This window comes from Microtus ochrogaster, unplaced genomic scaffold (assembly GCF_000317375.1).
Source record: "Microtus ochrogaster isolate Prairie Vole_2 unplaced genomic scaffold, MicOch1.0 UNK3, whole genome shotgun sequence".
In the NCBI taxonomy this organism is placed as follows: Eukaryota; Metazoa; Chordata; class Mammalia; order Rodentia; family Cricetidae; genus Microtus; species Microtus ochrogaster.
Genome location: NW_004949101.1, coordinates 6,635,315 through 6,657,611, shown reverse-complemented (window position 1 = coordinate 6,657,611; position 22,297 = coordinate 6,635,315). Strand labels below are relative to the sequence as shown.

Sequence of the window (22,297 nt, the reverse complement as noted above, 5' to 3'; positions counted from 1 at the left end):
CTAGCATTAGGAAGGCAATCTAGAAAAACCAGTAAGAAACCTAAGTCTTCTGAGTCTTTATGTGAGGTTGTAGAGCCATATTTGACTAAAGTTCCAGTGTACCTGTGCTTAAGACGTTCTCTAATTGAGCACATAGCTTCCCATCAGTTCTCCAGGTTTTATGTGCTCAGTAACATTCTGGCACCTTTGAGACTTCCCATCCCTCTCAAATTTGGAACATCATTAAGTAAATGAGTATGAGGAGAGAGGACTATACAAAGCAGATCTGAGAAGAAAAATATGAGCTGAATTTTCAGAGTAAGCTGGCAGACTTTTTCCTGGTCAAATCAGAGAAGCAGGATACAGGGAAACAGAGACCAATATGGCTCACAAAGATTTCTGATTTTAGGGAGGTGTTCATTGTTTAGTGGATCTGAACCTGCAGCCCTTTCTCTTTTTATTCCAGAGTTTCGTTTTAGGGCATTCCCCAACCCTTTTCCAATCCATTGATTTAAGAGAAAGAATTTATTATCTGTTTAACACTTTTACCTGAGGAATTCAGTAGGTAAAGACTAGATAAAGACATATTCCAAATATGGACAAAGATGCAGAGAGAAATATGTGCTATGCTTGTCCTGTGCTGTTGAAATAAGAGCGGCGGAGCTGCGTCCCCAGCACCCAGCTGCGTGCATGGCTAGCTTTATACCTGAAATAATTACATGGAAACTGTATTCTTTTAATCATTGCCTGACCCATTAGTTTTAGCCTCTTATTGGCTAGCTCTTACATATTGATTTAACCCATTTTTATTATTTTGTGTAGTCCACAAGCTGGCTTACCAGGAATGATCTTAGCCTGCATCTGTCTGGAGTTGGAGAACCATGGCGACTCATTGACTCAGCTTCTTTCTCCCAGCATCCTGTTCTGTTTTCTCCGCCTACCTAAGGGTTGGCCTATGAAATGGGCCTAGGCAGTTTCTTTATTAATAAGAAATCATTCCCACATCACTGTGCATCCTCAAAGGGGAGATTCAGAAACTGTGTTTACCTGCATTATATTACTTTCTTTTTTTAAATTTATTTATTTATTAAGGATTTCTGCCTCCTCCCCGCCACCGCCTCCCATTTCCCTCCCCCTCCCCTGATCAAGTCCCTCTCCCTCATCAGCTTGAAGAGCAATCAGGGTTCCCTGACCTGTGGGAAGTCCAAGGACCGCCCACCTCCATCCAGGTTTAGTAAGTTGAGCATCCAAACTGCCTAGGCTCCCCCAAAGCCAGTACGTGCAGTAGGATCAAAAACCCATTGCCATTGTTCTTGAGTTCTCAGTAGTCCTCCTTGTCTGCTATGTAAGTCCGGTTTTATCCCTTGGTTTTTCAGACCCAGGCTAGCTGGTCTTGGTGAATTCCCGAAAGATCATCCCCATTGTCTCAGTGTGTGAGTGTACCCCTCGCGGTCCTGAGTTCCTTGCTCGTGCTCCCCCTCTTTCTGCTCCTGATTTGGACCTTGAGATTTCTGTCCCGTGCTCCAATGTGGGTCTCTGTCTCCTTTCATCACCTGATGAAGGTTAATATTCAGGAGGATGCCTATATGTTTGTCTTTGGATTCACCTTCTAATTTAGCTTCTCTAGGATCGTGAATAGGAAAGCTCACTGTCCTTTATTTATGGCTAGAAACCAAATATGAGTGAGTACATCCCATGTTCCTCTTTTTGGGTCTGGCTTACCTCACTCAGGATAGTGTTTTCTATTTTCCAAGGATGTGAAAGATCTATTTGACAAGAACTTTAAGTCTTTGAAGAAATAAATTGAAGAGGACACCAGAAAATGGAAGGACCTCCCTTGCTCTTGGATTGGTAGGATCAACATAGTAAAAATGGCAATTCTACCAAAAGCAATCTATAGATTCAATGCAATCCCCATCAAGATCCCATCAAAATTTTTCACAGAGCTGGAGAAGACAATAATCAACTTCATATGGAAAAACAAAAAACCCAGGATAGCCAAAACAATTTTATACAATAAAGGATTGACTGGAGGCATTACCATCCCTGACTTCAAACTCTATTACAGAGCTACAGTATTGAAAACAGCTTGGTATTGGCATAAAAACAGAGAAGTTGACCAATGGAATCGAATAGAAGACCCTGATTTTAACCCATTATATTACTTTCATAAAGACTTTTCTACACTGTGAACAACTTCACAAACGTGGTGTCTGAAAGCCAATAGTATGTATATTTTGTTCAGAAGTCTGAGGTGGCTGTGCTTTGACTGGTTGGAGCTGGATTTAGCTGGCCATGCTCGGTTCCTACTTCTGTGATGGCATGGTTCTGCTCCACCTGTCTCATTGTAGTACCAGTCTGGAAAGGCAGTGACTGCCAAAGTTATAGTCTTTATATGCCAGCAAGAATGTCAGGCCTGGCTGGGCAGTGGTGATGCATGCCTTCGATCCCAGCACTTGGGAGGCAGAGGCAGGTGGATTGCTGTGTGTTTGAGGCCAGCCTGGTCTACAGAGTGAGTTCTAGGATAGTCAGAGTGGTTACACAGAGAAACCCTGTTTCAAAAAAAAAAAAAAGAAGAATATCGGGTTTATATCTATTCATAGACTACTGGCCAGAGGCTATCACATGGTCAATTCAGCATCAACAGGAAGAGGAAGAGAAATAGACTCCACCAAAAGGAAAGGCTTTGCCAAGTCAGAGAGCCAAGGGACCTGATGACTAAGGAGAGTTGTTCACCCAGCAACATCAGAAGTCAATCTACCCAAAGTAGATGTCATTCATATTCATGTCAAACTCAACATTGTTTCCTCAGATACAATGCTGAAATCTTTGGGACTCCCTACTCGATTACTTTCAGAATCTCTTTGAAAATGATTTTCAGGGTAGTATTCTCCAGCATCTTTTGATTACAGCATCACAACCTTAGTCTCTGTCTCCATCAGCAAAGGAATGTCTGCTCTTGCACCAGAGTAGAAGTCTTGCCATCTAGAGCAGTCCTTCAAAAGCGAGTATTATTTAGCTATCAGAAAAGCTACTCAGAAGGACCTCAGGACAGAGACTGATATAGCTATGCTCTATCTCAAGATTGAAACCTGAAGAAAATAAATGGATTCTTTATTTCAGTATCCTCCTTGGGGGAAGTTAGAGCCTGGGAGGCTTTCAGAATACATATGGAATTTTAAGTTCAATTTACAAACTCAGCCCTTCAAGGAACTTGATTAATCATTGAAGAACAAAAGCCAATAATCAGCAAAGGACTGTGTGCTGCCTGGCTTTCTCCCATATTGGGGGAGTCAGGATTGTCATAGCAAAATCACTGAGGAGAGTACTCAGCAAGACTCCACTGGGGAACCTTGGTATTGTCTGTGCAGGTTATAATACAAGAGTTTACTACAACAGAAGTGGATTACATGCCCAAGAGTCTGTGGAAAACAAGCTACAAGTCTAAGAGTTAGCTGTTGTATCCCCAAGCAGTCCATTTTCCCAGGTGGTACTTGTTGGTCCTGCCAAGGTCTCTTGTGTGGAGGATGTAGACTGACAAGTACCAGAGGGGAGCACAGAGCTCATTTTCTGCCTCTAGTAAGACTGATTTCCCAAGACCAATGCTGGGTGCTACAGATCTTCACAGGATGATGGAGCAGGCAGATCTTCCCCAAGTTTCTAGTTGTGACATGGTACTTTATTTTGCTTTGAGCAAAGCAGAAAATAAACAAGAAGAGGTTGGGAAATGAGAAAGGAGAATGGGGGAGATTTCTGCCTCATAAGATTGCTTTCTCCACAGAGGGAAAAAAAAACAAACAAACAGGATAGACATTTAGGCCATGAAATGACTTTCAGGGACAAGGTGAGGAGTTTGGATTTGCATCCATGAGTGCAGAGGAAGCTGGTATAGAGCCCCAGCATGGTCCTGATGTGATGAACTTAGTTGAAAGAACCGATGCTCCCAGGACTTTGTGTTGTTGAATTCCATGGTTCAAATGACATCAAACACAGCTTCACCTCCCAGTCAATTCCCATCAGTCTTTTCTACTCAGATGTGATATTCTCAGTGAGTTCCTGATTACCCTTGTAAGAAAAATGTGCTTTAACAAAAGAGACATTTTAGAAAATACCATTCCAGGAGAATCCATGAGATCCTTCAGTTCCTTGCTCAGGAGACTTATCCAGCGGTGGGAGAAACAGCTTGCAGAGAATAGAATTTATTTCACGAACCAGTTCTCTGGTCATTATTATAATTCCTTAGGCAAAAGATGATTTTTAAAATATCCTTAGAAATAGATACTAGGGTGAATAAGTTTGAAAAGTTGATGAAGCTTGTCAAAATTGGAACCTTGTGTCCCATAAAAAAAATATGCTCTTCCTTCTTACTCCTTGTGCAGAGCAGAAGAAAGGCAACTTGAAAGGAAGACATGATGTTTAACCACTTTTTAAATAGATGAAAGAGAACGTAACCCATGATGTCTGGGGCAAGATATTATAGGAGTTAAAGTGTATCATTTCCTTCTCACGCATGACGTCAAACGAAATGAAATAATGGATCAGAGGCGATGAAGATGATAAGAAGGACAAAATCCCCCATCTCCCTCTTTATATCACAACTCATTTTAGAGCTCCTGATAGAGAAATCTGCACTATGTTTAACAAAGCACAAGGTGGTTAAGGACCATGGAGAAGGGGCCATGATAAGCCTCAGGCATTCCACCGAGAGCCAGGGGTCACTAGAGCAATGTTGCCTGAGCAGCAAAGGGAACTCATTCCATCAGAATGCTCATCTTTTCTGACTTGCACAGTTATGAGAGAAAGGACTCTGCAAGGAAGCGTGACCTGATTGAGCAGGGGCTACTACATGGGCAAGAAAGTAGCATGTGGCTTCTGACTCTGTCTGTGTGACAGCCTGGGCCTAAGGCTCTGCAACAAATACCCTGACATAGAAGCCCCGGATCTGATGGTCTTTCTTTGGAGTGGAAATGCTGAGCACCTGGACTAGAGCCTCTAACTCATGGACTTCATGGGATATGCTATCCATGTCCCAGAGTGGCCAGGGAGTGGTAGACATAGATAGCATGTGTTTGAGTTCAATCAAACCGGGCAGTGGTGACACGTGCCTTTAATCCCTGCACTTGGAAGGCAGAGGCAGGTGGATCTCTGTGATTTCGAGGCCAGCTTGATCTACAGAACAGGTTCCATGATAATTGGGGCTATGCATAGAAATCCTGTTTAGAAAAACCAAAAGAAAGAAAGAACGAAAGAAAGAGAAAGAAAGAAGAAAAAAAGACAGACAGAAAGAAAGAAAGAAAGAAATAAAGAAAGAAAGAAAGAAAGAAAGAAAGAAAGAAAGAAAGAAAGAAAAGAAAAGAAAGAAAAGAAAGCCAGTCTTTTGAATGGACCCATGAATTTACTTCTCTAAATGAGAATGACTACATGTATCTTCAAGGGAATTTTGAGTTTATGCTGTTTTATAAGGTCACTAGAGTTAGGGTAAAAGAGAGGGCATATGTGATCTTATTTCATTGTATATAGACATGAACTTTGTAAGAATGAAAATTTTACAAAACTAAACAAAGAAATAAATAAAACTACTAGTTTTGCTATTCTGCCCATGAAAGTATAATCAAGCTATTCTAGGAGACCAAGAGACACACACACTGTCCATCCTAACAGGTAAAGAATAGGTCTGCTCTTCACATAGCAGCCTGAGCCCTAGCTGGCAGAAGGAAGACATCACCCCTCAAGGTATCTGGCAGCCCAAAGTCAAGCTAGTGTTCAGAAGAGAGACTGAGCCAAGAGGCTACATGTAGAGCATTGTTAATACCTGTCATGGTTTTCCAACTCATCAACGAGCTTTATTTTGTCCGTATACTTAGACTTTTAAAAACTCTGTCTTCTCCTTTTAAACAGTAGCTAAAACCATGTTGTAACACCTCATTTTTGCCGCTGTGACAGTCTTCTGCATGCCCAAGGAAAACCAATGACACCTTCTTTAGCATTCTGCTACCGTGCTCTCCTCAGTCACAGGGGCCAGTATCGCTCTTATTACTTCACCTGTTTTATCTTTTGTGAAACTCAGCCTCAGCCAGAATTGTCTGAGTGGCCGCTCTAGCAATTGCTTAACGGTGAGGCTCCTTCAACTCATTTCTCTCAAGTAATTTGATTTCATCTGCTGTCAGAATTGCTTCTGTGGGCTGGAAGAGGCCCGGGGAGGGATTGAGAAAAGCAGCTCAAAGATGAAAACCAAAATGTATTGCCCTCTACGTCCACATGGTTATCGCACCCTTCATCATATCCCTCCTCCTGTCTCCCCAACCCACCCAGGAAAAGTGTGCAAGTGTGTGTGTAAGAGATTAGTGAAAGATGAAAACAAGACTTGCTCTGTTATCAATTTCTATTGTAGCTCAACAGTTTATGCATCTCAAGCCATTGCACCCACCGTTAGTGTTTGCACTAAGGTAGAAAGATAATGTGGTTCTTTCTAAACTCGTATATGAAATACAATTTTGCACCCATAGACACTGGTGTTCAGTTGTCAGCATTTCCATCTACCCAGGGATTCGACCTTTATTCTCTTTTAGAATAGTCAAAAGTTTACATTAATGCGGCAAGTCCTTTATTCAACACTTAATATGTTTGAGTTTGTGGGTGGCAAATAATAATATCAACAACAACAATAATAATAAATATCACCATGATTTCCCCACTTGGGACTTAGCAGGAAAAGGTATCTGAGGTTCTATGTGAATTTATAACTTATAACTGAAGGAAATTTGATTTTGGTTGACTACTTCTTCTGGGACACTATGGCATCCTGAAGGACTATTGGTAAGCCAGTGTTTTTAAAAAATCTAACTATATAGTTAGTGGGATAACTACTTTTTATGTGTAGCATATACAAAAAATTGATAATATTTCATCATTCCTTTGGATCGGGTGCTTCTGTATCACATAGAATCAAGGTCATTAACTAAGTTTGAAAACCCTTACCAATTGCTCAGGTTTGTGAACATATCTTTATATTGGTTGACTGATTGCCTTCTTATCAAGACAAGAAAGGTATCCACAGTTTAAGTAGTGGGAGTCCTGATTTCAATGGGGCAGTGTGGTGATCTTGCTACATTATCTCCTAGAACCGCTAGATTACACTGTTATGGACACAATAGCAAACTGTCAGGTTTTATTTATTTATTTATTTGCTTGTTTGCTTGTTTTTTCAATTTCTATTCTTGAAAATTCCATCCGAAATTTCTGTTCCTAGGTCCAATAGAGAGGGTTTGGGGTGATGCTCCAAAGGAGGCTTTGGGTAGACTGTGCATGGTATATTGAGTTAATGGACTCAGAAAGAGACTTAATTAGACTTTCTATTATGCTATGTTTCATTTTTATTTATGTTTTACAGAAAGGGCATGTTTGAAATATTGATCTAAGATATTACCATATTCCTTTCTGCAATATGGTAAGCAGAAATGAAAGACAGACTGTCCTTTTCAAAGTTAATCTGTTGTTTTTCACTCAAGAAATGACAGCTGGCAGAGTAAGTCCTATGTCACCCTAAGTAAGTCCTATTAGAGGAACATGCCCGAGGTTTAAGGGAACATGGATACATTTAGGAGACAAATTTAGTTTCTACCAGAAAAGGTAAAGCTATCAGACAGTGGTCAATATTAGCAAACAACAATTAAACTAGTTAGTACATTTCCTACAGAAAACTTGAAATCAGATTCACTGTATTCATGTTGAAAATATCTTAAGCTTTTGACAGCACTAGCAAGTAGTCCAGAGATACAGTAGCATCATGTCCTCATTGCTGTTTCTTCCTCCTGTGAATTTTGATGTCAATAACATCAGTTAAGCACTGGAGTCAGAAGCAAAATGTCCATCTAAAGGACCATGTGATTTGTGGTGGATGGAAACACTGCAAACCCAACTGACTGTCCCATCACTTCTCTCTTTTGTTTCAAGTGTTCTTGACTTAACAACCCCACCTGCTTTGTATTGAGAAAGGGGACTCGTCTTATTCTCAAGTTATAGGAAATACTGATGGTTTAAAACTTTCTTTAATATTTTTACTTGTAGTCAAAATATAATTGCAAAGAGCATCATGACACATGAATACGTTTTTAGGCTTTTTTAGACAGTGTCTTGTTATGTAGCTTAAACTGGCATTAAATATGATTCACACTGTCTCAGGCACCCAAATGTTGATTTACCAGCATGGCTGGTCATGAGTTTGTTATTTTAAATGCTCATATTTTTCTGATGGGAGTGTAAATTATCAGATAATTTAAAAACCTCCTTAGCAAGACTGATCAGAGTCTAACAGACAAAAACATCAGCCCCACTTCATAGGATCAAGCAATGATGTGTACCAAAGCATTGCATCATTTATCATAACCTCCAACTGGATCAGCCCGAATGTTTATCCATGCTAGATTGGATTAACACATTGTGCTATGCTCATATGATGAAATGGGATATGTCAATGCAATATTTTATATTAGTATTGATATATGCAGAAGCTGGGAGAAGTCACACAGGAACAATGATGGACAAAATGTAGACTTGACACAGGTACATATTCATTTGTAATGACAGAAGTCAGAATAGCTGTTACCTCTAGACCCAGACAGGAACTCAGAAAAGGCAACTTTGGAAAGTACTGGAAATTCTTTTTCTCTTGAGCTGAGTAATAATGTGTGTGTGTAGATATATATAAATAAATGTAAAAATTCAGCAAGTATTTTTAACACAAAAGTAAGTAAAAATAAAAAAAAAATCACGTACAGCCAGCTCCTGTGTTTACAACACACATTAACTTTAACCATCCGCCCTCTTGAGAAGAGAGCTAAAGCATAGCATGCTAGCAGGAGCACAGATTCTCTCCACACCTGGGCACACACACTCATAACTCCCTGCATGACTGGCCCTAAATTATTAACATCTTGTTCAGCCTCAGTGACCCTCCTCCTTGGAAGAGACTTTCTCTGTCATCTCATTCAGTGGCTGTTCTGAAACCTGGTTGCAACCTCCTCTCTGGGCTGCCTTATTCTGAGCCTGTGAACAAAAGGCCCCCCTGATGTGGATATACTGTGACCTCAGGTTGCAAATCTTGCTGTCTCTGGGAGCCTATTCCCAGGCTAAAATAAACCTTGTATATTCATTCATCTTTCAGCTAGGAGCTGTGTTTCCTTCTGTGTAAGATCTCGGGCTTATTTTTAATTTTTTCCTGCATGAAATAGATGTGTAATACAATTACTTGAGCACCTTCTCAGCATCCCCCACCCTGTGCTCAAAAGGCTCAGCCTTTTCTGCCACGTATACTAAGACTGCAAGTCTACAATCCATCCATTCATCCAGCATCTATTCACTGACCATCTTATGTGCACCACTAAGGAGTCAGGTATCCAATGAAACAAAAGCCAGATGTGCTACCTGCTTTGTCCGGGAGGATTATGCATCACATTTGTTTTTACAGAAACAGACGTAGAAATGCATAGGCTAAAGCTCTAAGGGGAAGGTAAGTGGTGCCATGAAAACATTAAATAAGGGGCCGTAATGCTTTTAATAAGAATCACCTTGCCGGGCGGTGGTGGCGCACGCCTTTAATCCCAGCACTCGGGAGGCAGAGGCAGGCGGATCTCTGTGAGTTCGAGGCCAGCCTGGTCTACTAGTCTACAGAGCTAGTGCCAGGACAGGCTCCAAAGCTACAGAGAAACCCTGTCTCGAAAAACTAAAAAAAAAAAAAAGAAAAGAAAAAAAGAATCACCTCCATAAGCGCATGCATTTGAATTCTTAGTCAGCAGGAAATGGAATCCTTTGAAAAGATTAGAAAGATTAGTAAGCGTACGTTTATTGGAAGAAGCATATCACTTGGGATGGGCCTTGAGGTTTTAAAAAGTCCATGCCAGGCCAGAATCTATTTCTGCCTTCTGCTGGTCTATCAGAATGTAGCTTTCAGCTATTTCTCCAGCTCCTACCTGCATGCTGCCATCCTCCCTACCACAATGACAATCGAATAAATCTCTGAAACCTTCAGCAAGCCCCTAATTAAATGCTTTTTTTTTCATATAAATTACCTTGGTCAAGGTACCATTTTACAGCAACAGAACAATTATTAAGGCAAATGATAAATGAGGGGAAGACAAATAAAACTGAATGTAAGCCTCCAGAAAAAAAATGGGGGGGGGGCGTAATGTCATTTGTCATTTCAGGAAAAAGAAATCACCCTGTGAATGGCATAGAGAATGCTAGAAACATAAACGGTAAAAATATTTACCACCTACAGATAGGGAGAGAATTTATTCAAATGCGCTGTAGGGAGACAAAAGGTGTGGACCCAGACAGGGAACCATGTTATAAGAGGTTAGGAATCTTACTATAGTTATAAAGAAAGTCAATTGGTTTTATCTTGTAAATCATGGGATTCATATCAGAGGATAGTGGGCATCTCACTTGGTGAGTAGTAAGTTTGACAATTTGATCTAGTCTTCTGGAGACAAACCACTTGAATAGGTGCCATAGGTAACTGGGATTCGGATCTAGGTGTCTGTAGATGTCTGTGTAAGAGCCAACAAACTTCGGTGTTCTTCAGTAAATGAAATCATCTAAATACAGTAACTGTATACAGACGTGAGATCTCCAAATATAACCTGTTATGGAGACAGAGCCTAGAAAATGCTGACTACTTAAAATCTTATTCTTAGAGGTCCAAATTTTATGCTTAACACTTTATACTTAATTAATCTCCTATTAACTGTCCCCATTCTCATTACCATAGCATTTCTAACTTCTATTGATAGGTGATATATGATTATGAGAATGACCAAACATTGTAGATCACTATGGTCTCCTTCAACAACTTTCTGGGGCTGTAAAACTTTTCATAAAGAGACTGTATGTCCATTAACCTTAACTCCAATTCTCACTCTATCTTGGGTCCTAAGAATACCCTTTCTTATACTACACTCTTATTAATATAAGATTAAGATTTTTCTTCATTTTAGCCTCTAAATTTACTTTTTTCTATAATCAGATTATCAAACTCAAAAGATGCATTAATTGGAGCTCACTGGGCCACAGTTCAAACATATATACATATTATGTATATGTATACATAATATATATAGTTAAATTACCAACTATCCTCTTATCTAACCTATTAATAATACATTTTTTCCTCACTAATTCATGTCCAAGAAGATACATGACTTTTTACCCATGTGACTCTTAGCCCTAATAGAATTCATTTCCACATTAGTAGAAACAAGAATACCGTTGACTTAAGGAGAATTATAATGAGTTTAGGGACCCAATGTTTAATATGTTGCAGTCTCTTGTATTTTTTTCTCATAGCAGAATACACTGCTATAATAAATACCATAGAAACAATCATTATCCTAGAACAGCTTACAAGCCCCACTCCCTAGAAATTGCCACCTTTAATCTCGTAGTGAAAGTATCCCTTCTTTAACCACAGTATGCTTATTAATATGAAAAATCACATTCCCTATTTTGGATCAACTTATTAACTATTTAAACTATTTAAACTATTTAAAATTTGCCATTAGCACCATGTATTTGATACATTTCTCCACCCATCACAATTTTCTCTCATATATATAAGTTATACAACTGATGACAGAATTAGTATGATACAGTAAATAATTGCAGTTTGAACACCCTTGTTTATAAAAGTGTAACTAGAGCCCTGACTCGAAAATTAAAAGATTTCTGTTCTGCCACATCCTACAATCAGGTCAGTTAATTAAGGTATCAAACACACATACTCCAAAATATCAGTTTGTATTTTCTCTATACTAATAAAACCTCTGGTTTGTGCCTCCATAACAACCATATTTTTTTTCAGGATCCTTGACCACCATATTCAGCTCTCACAACCAACATGAATCAGATTAGAAATAAGTGTATTAGGAATCATTCCAATTCTTATTCATAAACCTAGCCCACATTCAACAGAAGAGGCAACCGGACAACAGTATCAATATTTATGTAATAGTCAAGAGAATTAGTTCCTACATTCAGAACAATGAATACCCAAAATAATATTTGTGGGTTTATTAATATTGTGACATTAATTTTTCTAATGAAGAGGAGGCCTTTCTCCCTCCATTCCACTTCTGAATAACAACAGCTGTAGAAAGTATTTCCTTAATGGCAAAATTATTCCTTTTATTAGGACAAAAATCCATACCTATTACTGTTTTATCCCAATATCATTTTGTACTGACTGTTCTCTAGTTTTCATCTCTTCAATTTCATCCATCTTGATTGGCAGTTGAAAAAGTACAAACTCAAATATAAAATTTCCAGCCTACCTATTTGTTGCTCACATAGAATAGTAGCCACAGTCACATCACCATGTCACCTTGTTTTTAGTCTGTTTAGTTATGCCATACTAATCATCTCAATAGTTTTTGACTCTTTTTATTAATTCTAAGGTTTCAACATCATCACTTACCCATCTATGAAACAAAGATCCTCTGATGGTTTTACACACTCTTAACAATTCTTTCAGACAGTTTCCCCCAAGAAATAATGAAAAATAATGTGGACATACTCAAGAAGAACTGGCAAAGACCCTTTAAGAGCTGGAACTGGTCAATTGGATGGCTATCTTTGAATGGCTAGTCGTCCTGGTGCAGATAGAATGAATCCTGGTGGAGTGAATAAACTTTTGTTTTGTAGTACTAATGGTTTTATTGTTGGCTCTGCTTTTCTGCTTGGTCTCTAAAACCATGTAGCTAAACCCAAAGTAACCTTTGTCATTTTTGCTGATGAGTTTAGGCGACTCATGGACGTTTAGGATCCCTGGGCTCCTTTAAACTGTCTTCTTTCAGGTACTGCACCTGTTTGGATGATTCCCGTCTTGCTGACCACATGGCTTCCACGGGGGATGTTTTTTCTTGATCTCCTCACTTTATAGAAAATGCCATCAGCTCAAGCACAATCCCCATAACCTTCTGATAAAAAAAGACAGATAACGTTCTGGAGCCACAGGTCCCATTTAGAATGATCCCATCATGTTCTGGGTCCCGATGAACTTTGGCGTGCCAGAGACAAAGTATTGGCGATTCTTCTGGTCATTTGTCCTCATGAGTTTAGACCTCTAATCTTTGGGTGTCAAACACCCAGGACAACTTCAGCAGTCTGAAAGAGAAAGTAATAATATTTCAGTTTAAACTTTTGTTTAACTTTTCAACAAACTTGGACAAAACAATTGGATTTTTAAAGTAGGTCTTTTTGAGGACTCCAGCTTTAGGATAAACTCGAACAAAAAATATAAATACTTTAATAAACCATAAACTCAGTATCTTTAAAACCAGTTCTGGCCAATATTAGTCAAAGCAGAACATCTGTGTCAGTTAAATGACATGTACACATTTACACACACACACACACACACACACACACAATATCACACGGGGAAAGGCGCAGAGAGCAAGCACCTGGAGGTCCCAGCGAAGCCACGCCTTAACTAAGACCCACCTCTTAAAGATGATTGGCTAACAAACTTCCCCATCAACCCATTTTGGCCCAAGAGCCTCCAGAAACTTGGCACTTATCTGCCTTTCCTCCTGCCTTACCCCCCACAACACCCACCCACCCGCTGCTCCATTTGAATCAGACTTTGTTCTGGCTTCCTTGAGAATGTCATGGAAAGAATGACAGGTAGCCCGGCACTGTGTGGAGGGGAGAGGATGTGTGCCTTAGAACTCTCAAGAAAGAAGGTGTTTACATGGCATACCAGAGCCTGCCCCTTTCCCTGGAGGGAGGAAACCCAGGAGAAAATGAAAACACAGAAAGAATAGAGACTCTACTTCCTCAGGAAGACAGAGAAGGGGAGCAAGGAAGAAGACAGAGAGTTAAAGCTTAGAGACTTCATTTTACCCAAAGAAATCTCAGCCAAAGTGTAGCCATTGGAGTTTAAGCAAATGAATGCTTTTACAGACGTGGGGGTTAGGGCTTCACATTTATGGGTTAAAGACTTAAGGAAAACAAAACAAAAAGAAGCCAGGAATGGAATAGCAGTTGGAGAAAAGACAAGGAAAGTGGATGCCTACCCCACTATAGATTGTGGTCCACCTTTGTCCTCCACAGAAGCTTCTTTAACCTTCTTAGGTGGGCAACCTACCAGCATGGGTGAGGTTATTGTAGCCAGCTAAAAAAGAATATAGCAAAACACAGACACAGAGAAACATCATTGAACCATTATGATGACTTAAAGAGTACAGGTATTTGAGACCAAGCCTGATAATTCAAGTTCAATCTCTTAAACTCACATGCTGGAGATAAGTGACTCCTGCAAGTTGTGCTCTGACATGTAACATACATGCACTTGTAACATACATGTGCACTCACACATGAATGGAAACAGAGATAGAAAGAAGCAGGCACAGGGTCAGAGACAAAAAGAAAGAAATTTTTGAAGTACACTATCTAAAGGCAGTAAGCAAATTCCTAGAGGGGCTATCATGGCTTAGGAGGGTTGGAAGTGTTTTGCAGTAGTTGAATAAGAAGTTACTTACTTCTTATTTTGTTGGCCATTTGCTCAGGGTCAATATTTGAATAGATGGCTTAGCATCTTACTTTCTCCTTGAGCAGTAAAGTTGATAGCCCAAGTTGTTTTTCTTGAGACTGGCCATTTGTACAAGGGCTATAGCTCATTAGAAGTCACGCTATAGAGGAATGCATAATATATCCTAAGTCACCATGGTCTGAGCATCAAATAGTCTGGCCTACTAGTTAAAGTATGGGGATTTAATTTTAATAAACTATCCTCTTTTACCTTTACACAAATTATATGACAATGTAAGAAAACACAGTAAAAAGCACCCAGTAAGATTCTATTTAAGCAAGTAGCAATATAATGAGAGATGGGCCTTAAGAAGCAGAAAGGAGCCAGAGCATCCAGAAGTGCTGATGGTGATTAATAGGGACTAGCATGAGTAGAGAGAAGGCATCAAATGCTTGTAAAGAGGAAGAGCCAAGAAAGCAGCCAAGAAAGCTAAATAGGAAACAGGCTTTGGGCATTTCAACCCATAACCTTAGATGGAAAATGTTACATCGAGGTCCAGTGTGTGACCTAAGAAGGAGGGATCTGGAATGGAGGACGTTGATTTTGAAGATGAACGGGTCAAGTACATGACAACTGGGTATTTGGTGGGTCACAGTCTTGGGTGTTGACATCAGCCAGGGATGCAGAGACCCCTGAGATCATGATGAAAACCATAACTCCATGCCAGAGGCTTTGATGTATGTGAGAGAGTGACCAAGGGGTCAGGGATAATTGAGAACTTACCGTGGTTGCTATGGTTCTGTAAGAACTTATCTAGTTTCATCTGTGGGGAATTATGTCTTCCAAAGGTGAGCATTAATACAGATGGCCATTGCAACTGAATTTGATGACAGTATTTATGAGATATCCATACCCCTATAATTTTATCTTTTGAGTAATTACTAAATATACCTTGAAGTTAGAGAAGAATTTCTTGAGAAGAGGATAAGCAGAGAAAAATAAGACAAGTCTGTAAGGGTCACCTGAGGCCACTAGAAGAGTAGCGCAGACAAAGGTGCTTAAGCCACTGTTTAGCTGTTTTGACTCAGAGAAAGGCACTGCCATAGCCAGCAAGCCATGAGCAAGACAGGTTGTGGTTTTGTGCTGGAGTGCACGGAGGAAAGTGTGGCTACAGATGCCAGTGTTCTGCTCAGGGAAAGGAGGACTGAACAAGACCTGTGGGTAACTCCATGGTGGCAAATCCACAGCCTACTTCTGTTTATAAGTCCCATGTACTCACCCTGTTTTTTTTTTTAATATCCCTTTACTTTGCCTGTATAGTCCATTAGCCCCTTGACTTTAGCTGTTTACTTCTAAGGACAATGCTTCTTCAATGGTTATTTTGAGTGCCTAGCCCCCAAACTTCTCTAATTTCCTGCCTAGCCCGTTCATCTGTGTTTTCCCACCCTACTCTATTCATTTTGCTGTTTCGTGGCTACATATTTACTCATTTATTTCCTTCCCTAGACTTTGGACTTTTATTGGACAGGATCTTGTAAAAAATATCTAGGAAACAAATCATTTTTGGTTCAAGGATAGTTTGTTTAATAGACTAACTATTTTTTAATTAGCAACTTCTTTTATTTTAATTTTAAAGGTCTTATATTACAAAGCATTCATTTAAAGAAAATAAACTCTAAGTGTTACATAGGGATTTACAAGTACTTGAAACAGGGTGGCATTTTTCATATTACAGAGGTTTCCACTTTTTATAAATTAAAAAAAACATGGATCTTGGTTCTGTGTCATTGGCCCCAATCTTCCTAATGAAATTTCTAGCAATGCCTGCAGGAAACCTAATCAGAAAAGCAATATTTGTTTTCAAATGCTTGCAAACGAGGGCACTGCCGTTGTTGCTCATCTTTCCCACCAATTCTCTGAAGGCTACCAAGATCAAGATGTCAGCCTAAACGCTACCATGTGTATTTGCCACCAGAAGAATTCTCCACATAGCAACACCTCTCTTTCTTTGCCAAGTCAGACAATGCACAAGAGACCCTGAATAGAATGCATCCAACACACAATCCAGCAATTGATGCTGAAACTGGCCGAGGTAGAATGTAGGAATAGAAGGCATCTCACAGACAATGTAGTGGTCAATGCTGAAACTGGCTAAAGTTGACTGTAGGAAGAAAGCTAGATGTAAGAACTTGGGAATGACAAGCATTTTATTGACATATCTAGGAAAAAAAAAACTTGAGAAGAATTGGTCAGACAAAAGAGGCCACAAAAGAATGTGATGTGGGATTCCCCTTTGTATGTTGTGAATATGATTGGTTAATTAGTAAAGAAAACTGCCTTGACCTGATAAAGCAAAAGAATAGAGGTAAGCAGGGAAAACTAAACTGAATGCTGGGAGAAAGGAGGTGGAATCAGTGAGAAGCCATGGAGCTGCAGGAGACAGACGGTGAAACTTTAGCCACTAAGCCACACCTATGTGACAATGCACAGATTAATAGAAATGGGTTAAATTAATATGTAAGAGTTAGCCAATAAGAAGCTAGAGCTAATGGGCCAAGCAGTGATTTAATTAATACAGGTTTTGTATCGTTATTTTGGGGCTGGGAGCCAAAAAGTGGCCTCCTGCTACAGGAAGTTGCATTGGAAAGTTCAGAAGGAGAAACTTATGGTAGTGGGATTCAGAAAAGACAGTAGCTTTGAAATGAGCACCGATGGTTTCAGAGTATCTTTAAAGTACTCTGGGGACAGTGATGATTGTGAAACTTTATAAACAGTAACAACCACTCAATTGTGTACTTGCAGATAATGTTTAAATACTAAAAAACAGAGAAAATGAGAGATATAGGGCCATGAAAATCCAGAAAGTTAGAGCTAATAGGAAAGAAATTGATACTTGGTGATTAAGGAACCAGTATAGTACTTAAAAAGCATTTCAATAATATTTAGTCCATTCTCTCTCCTCCTCAACAGCATCAGAGAAATTCGAGTCTGCAGGTCACTCCTTCTACTTCTTTTGGACAATGCAATGATTCTAGGTGGTCTAGGGATATGTTCAGTTGACATTAGCTAAACAATCATAGTGGTGTGTGTTTGACATTCCAAACATGTGTGTTCATGCTGAGATGACACATAACTCTGTGACTTCTGCTGCTGTGATAAAATCAAACCATACCAGAAGGTCAGTTTAGTTGATGTGATTTTCAACCCAGACATTATCTGTAGTGCTGGAATCACCAAGTAGAACTGGAATCACCATCATTGACTACTGATAATAGATTTCTGTCGTATATATAGCTATTTGGCATGTTATCTTCCTTACTTTGTGGCAGTTCCCTGATAGAACATTGAACTAATGATTCTCACACCAACCATGTTTTCTCTGAGCCAAATTTACTGGGATTTAAAGCTGAAGAGGCATAGCAACCACAAAACAAACTCAATGTTTTTGGAGGTTGCTTTTTTGTTCGTTTTCTTGCCTCATGATGCTTCACCTGGGCATTATTTTCTTTTTTTTTCCTTTATAGTACAGGTCATTCATTTATATATTAAGGTGTCTATTTTTGTACTTTGTGGGATTTCTTTGGTTACCGATGTGTGTCTCTGTGTCCATATGTCTCTTGTGGATTTTTTTTTAAATTTGGCTCTTTGTTTTTCTCTTCATTTGTTTTTTTTCCTATTCAGGTTTATTTTTATATTGTCTTATTTTATTAGATATTCTTTTTAGATGCGTGGTTGTTTTCAAATGGGAGAAAGAGAGCAATAAAGGATGTGGAATTTGGTGGGTGGTGTGTATCTGGAGGAATGTAATTACTATACATTGTAAAAAAAAAGTCTATTTTCAACTACAAAAGAAACTGAGGCAAAGAGTAAACTTTGATCTGAGCACTACTGAGGAGAATAAAGTACATTATAAGCTGTTAAGTATACGTGAATGCTGTTGGTATCTTTATTAAATCCTTCTTTTTTTGGAACTGGTACAGAGCTAGTCTTATACCATGTTATTGATTGGAGGTTTCATATCCATGTAAAATTTATCACCACCGGCCTTATTTTCCTTGCTTGTTGAATGGAATACTATGTAAAATAAGATCAATACAATCTTAAGCCTTGGTTGACTTCTGTGTCCCTTCTATGCTTTATTTATTTGCTTCCTTATGCTCTTTATTTAGGTTTTCCAAATGAGCCTGCTGCAGTCATTGCCCTAGACACGATTAAGGAATGGCTGGCCAAGAATCACCAGGAGGTAAGAGAACCAACATACGAAACATTCCCGACAATGTGATTTGATCCTATGTTAAAAGCCAGTGGATGAACCTCATCAGTATCAACCAGACCTGGTCCTTATGTCAGTGACATCAGACTTTTCTTCATTGTGGGTTACATAGGATTAGATATTTTCATCGAATCATTTGGCTGAGGTAGATATAACAACAGGTTTGGTGGAGAAGATGAGCTGGGAGAGCAGACTCCTTGCCCGTTCTTCTTCTTCTCTTTGCGTCTTCCAGGCAGTATGGTGTGTGTGAGCATGAGTTTGGAATGGATTTCCTGATGATTGTTCATTCTTCCTGTGTTGTTTTCCTTAGACACCTGCTTTGTCTTTGTTGTCAGGGGACTGTGCCGTAAAGCAATGTCTGTTAACAGGCTCCATCTTTTCCTGATATGACTGCTAGGTATGGGACTGCAATAAGACTACATCATTGTTAACTAGGCTGTTATGGCCAGATGTTTTTTTTTCCTTTTTTTATTGTGAAATGAAATGCCTTCATCTCATCTCTATTTCTACTCGTTTAGTAAAGTGTATGGATTATGCTAGGACATGCTGAGTGATACGCAAGAGAATTACTCATTTAAATAAAGCAGCAATACAGCTGAAACAGGAAGTCATACACTCCAGGAGTTTGTCCATTGACTCTCAGAACAGAAAGAGGGTTTCAGGCAAGGTCTTGTGTGTTTTCCTCTGTTGTTCTGATTTTCCTCGTTAGATAGCAATTAAATAATTAGTTTTTGCTTTCTTTCATGATTGTGAATTTAGCTTTCTCTCTGGGAAGGAGATAGACTATTTAGAAATGGCCGACTACCGAAATGGACTGTGAACGTTTCCTATTGAGAACCAGCTTTGTTCTTGTGCGTATGTAAAGAAACAGTGGTGTCATCTACCAATTACTGCGATTTCAACATTCCATAGCCAGATATAAACATCCTTTACCTCTAGTAGAAGTAAAAATCGTATGGCCAGATATGTACAGTCTGCAGTCTGTTCCTCCCTCTCCACAAATGTGAAATGTGTGTGGACTATGACTTCACTTTCGATGATACTTGCCTCAACAAGGAAAAGTAAAACAAGAGAGTAATACATTCAACATATAAACATGTCTTATCTCTACCGCAGTCTTTTGGGGGGGCATTTGAAGTAGTTACTGCCATGATCTCCCTTTTCTAGCAACAAAAAGTTAATAAAATCCTCAAGTGCCGGAAGTCACAGGGATTGGTCTCTCATCTCAGGTCTCACAGCCATTCCTCACTTCGATCTCATTGAAGCCAGAGAAAGAAGTTGAGTTGCTTTGAACTCATTTATTGTCCACATATGTCTTTGTCATAGAAAATGTTCCTTACAATGATGCCTCTTAATTTGCAAGGAAACAAATGCCCTGTTACCTTCCTTTCTGTTGAATGATAACTCTAGAATATAGAAACTGAAGAAATTCAAATTTGTCATCTTGACCTATGATTACAAGTGCCATAAACACCTCCCATTGAGAACCTGATGATGAAGAAGAAGACATACTACTGATATATACAGCTCATTGACAAATTATAGTGACATATTAATCCAAGGTAGACTGTTTAAAGAGTTATTTCCTAAAAAAAAAAAAAAAAAAAAAAAATTCTTAATGTCTCTTACCAACTTCTCTTGCCTAGTCTCTCTTTGAGCCTATTGCAGTCAGACTTTCTTGACCCACCAGCCCACAAATAATGACATGGAGAATTCTTATTAATTGTGAAAGCTTGGCTTTAGCTTAGTATTTTTCCAATTAGCTCTTATACCTCAAATTAACCTGCTTTTATTGATCTACATTCTGCCATGTGGCTTTTACTTCTATCCCATTCTGTATGTTAAATGTGTTCCATGTTTCACTGGTGTCTTTCGGCCCCTCTTCTCAGAGTTTCTTTCTCTCCCTGGAAGTCCTTCCTATTCTCTCTTGCCTAGCTATCGGCCATTCAGCTTTTTTTTTTTTTCAGGCTAGTCTCGAACTCACAGAGATCCGCCTGCCTCTGCCTCCCGAGTGCTGGGATTAAAGGCGTGCGCCACCAACGCCCGGCTTGGCCATTCAGCTTTTTATTAAACCAGTCAGAAAGCACCTTTGGCAGAGATACATGTCTACAGTGTATGAAAAGATTATCCCACAAATGCCTACCTTTTGATTTCATATCCTATCCTTGTATACATTTCAGGCATTGTAAAAAAATTTAGGATATTTTGATTGTTTAATACATTAGTTAGGGCACTATTAAATATATCTTGTGCTAGTTAACTTTTAGGACTTCTTTGTTTAAATATAAACTAAGGAGTGTCAGCTACTTGATTTGGATACATTAGATTTTACTGAATAAATAAGTTATAAGTATACCTCTGCATATATGTGACAGTTGTGTAGCTTGGTCTTCTTATGGTACTCCTAACAGTGGCAACAAGGGCTATTTCTGATTTCTTTGCTGGCTTTTGGAACCATATTTTTCATACTGGTCTACCTTGTCCAGCCTTAATACAAGGCAAGCAGCTTAGTCTTATTTCAATTTGATTTGCCATGTTTTGTTGATATCCATGGGAGGCCTCCCCTCCCCCCCAATAGGAAGGAGAAGTGGATGGGGGTGGGGCATTTCTGGAGGGGAAGTGGTAGAAAGGGACTGGAAGGAGAGGAAGGTGGAGAAACTGCATTAGGAATGTAAAATAAATAAATAAGTATTTAGAAAATAAATTATAAGTGATAATAGACAAATGTTATGCAAACTGCTTATTTAATACTATTTTGATTTAGGGTTTGCTCTACTTAACCAAACAAACTAGGCTAAAGATCTGTGAATGAACATTGCTTCCGATTCACTTGTCTTTTGTTGCAGTGTTGTTTTGACATCTTGATTGTTTCAGTGAGTGTTTCATTAATTCATTCACTTGATAAATATTTACTGAAATCCACTAAAGCAACATGCACATTTCTTCCAGGGACAAAGCACTAAGACAAATAATCCCTGTCCTTTGATATTCATAGTCTGCGAAAGAGAGAAACAAATTAAGTAAATAAAGAAAGAAGACAGTCCAAAGAATTCTTTACACAATCAAGCTTCATAACTTCAAATGGGTTATGAGGCGATGTGGTTTCAGAAGCCACCGGGACTGTTCTGAGGCTAGAATCTTGGAAGAAAGATCTTTATAATGAGAAAGAATGATCTAAGTTACACGGAGCTCTTGAGGTAAAATGTTCCACAAGGAAGGAACAAGAAGACAAAAGCAGAGTGAGGCAAGAAAGAGTGAGCTGCTGCCAAAGGGTAAGGGATATGATGATTGCTGATGGAGGAATGGCAAGAGACAAATTTGGAGACTAGCGGAAGTGGAATAATAGGCACTGTGGTTAATTTACCATACTCCTAGTTTAGTGTTCCTGCAGTTTGGGTAAGGAAGTAACATGATCTTTAAGCAGTAAATGTTACTGCTTTTTGGAAACTGTCCTTTAGAAATATCAGCGAAGGATGGGAGCGGAGGTCAACCAAGAGACCCTTGCAGCAAATCCAGGT

At 39.1% G+C, this 22,297-nt stretch overlaps 1 protein-coding gene across 1 annotated transcript in view; it reads left to right on the top strand.

Moving 5' to 3' along the window:
- Window positions 1-22,297, top strand: part of Macrod2 (MACRO domain containing 2) — a 1,889,857-nt gene that overhangs the window by 1,359,844 nt on the left and 507,716 nt on the right. Inside the window, exon 8 of the mRNA XM_026788524.1 lies at window positions 18,676-18,749. Coding sequence (XP_026644325.1) covers window positions 18,676-18,749 — 74 coding nt within the window. The remainder of the gene's footprint in view (window positions 1-18,675; window positions 18,750-22,297) is intronic.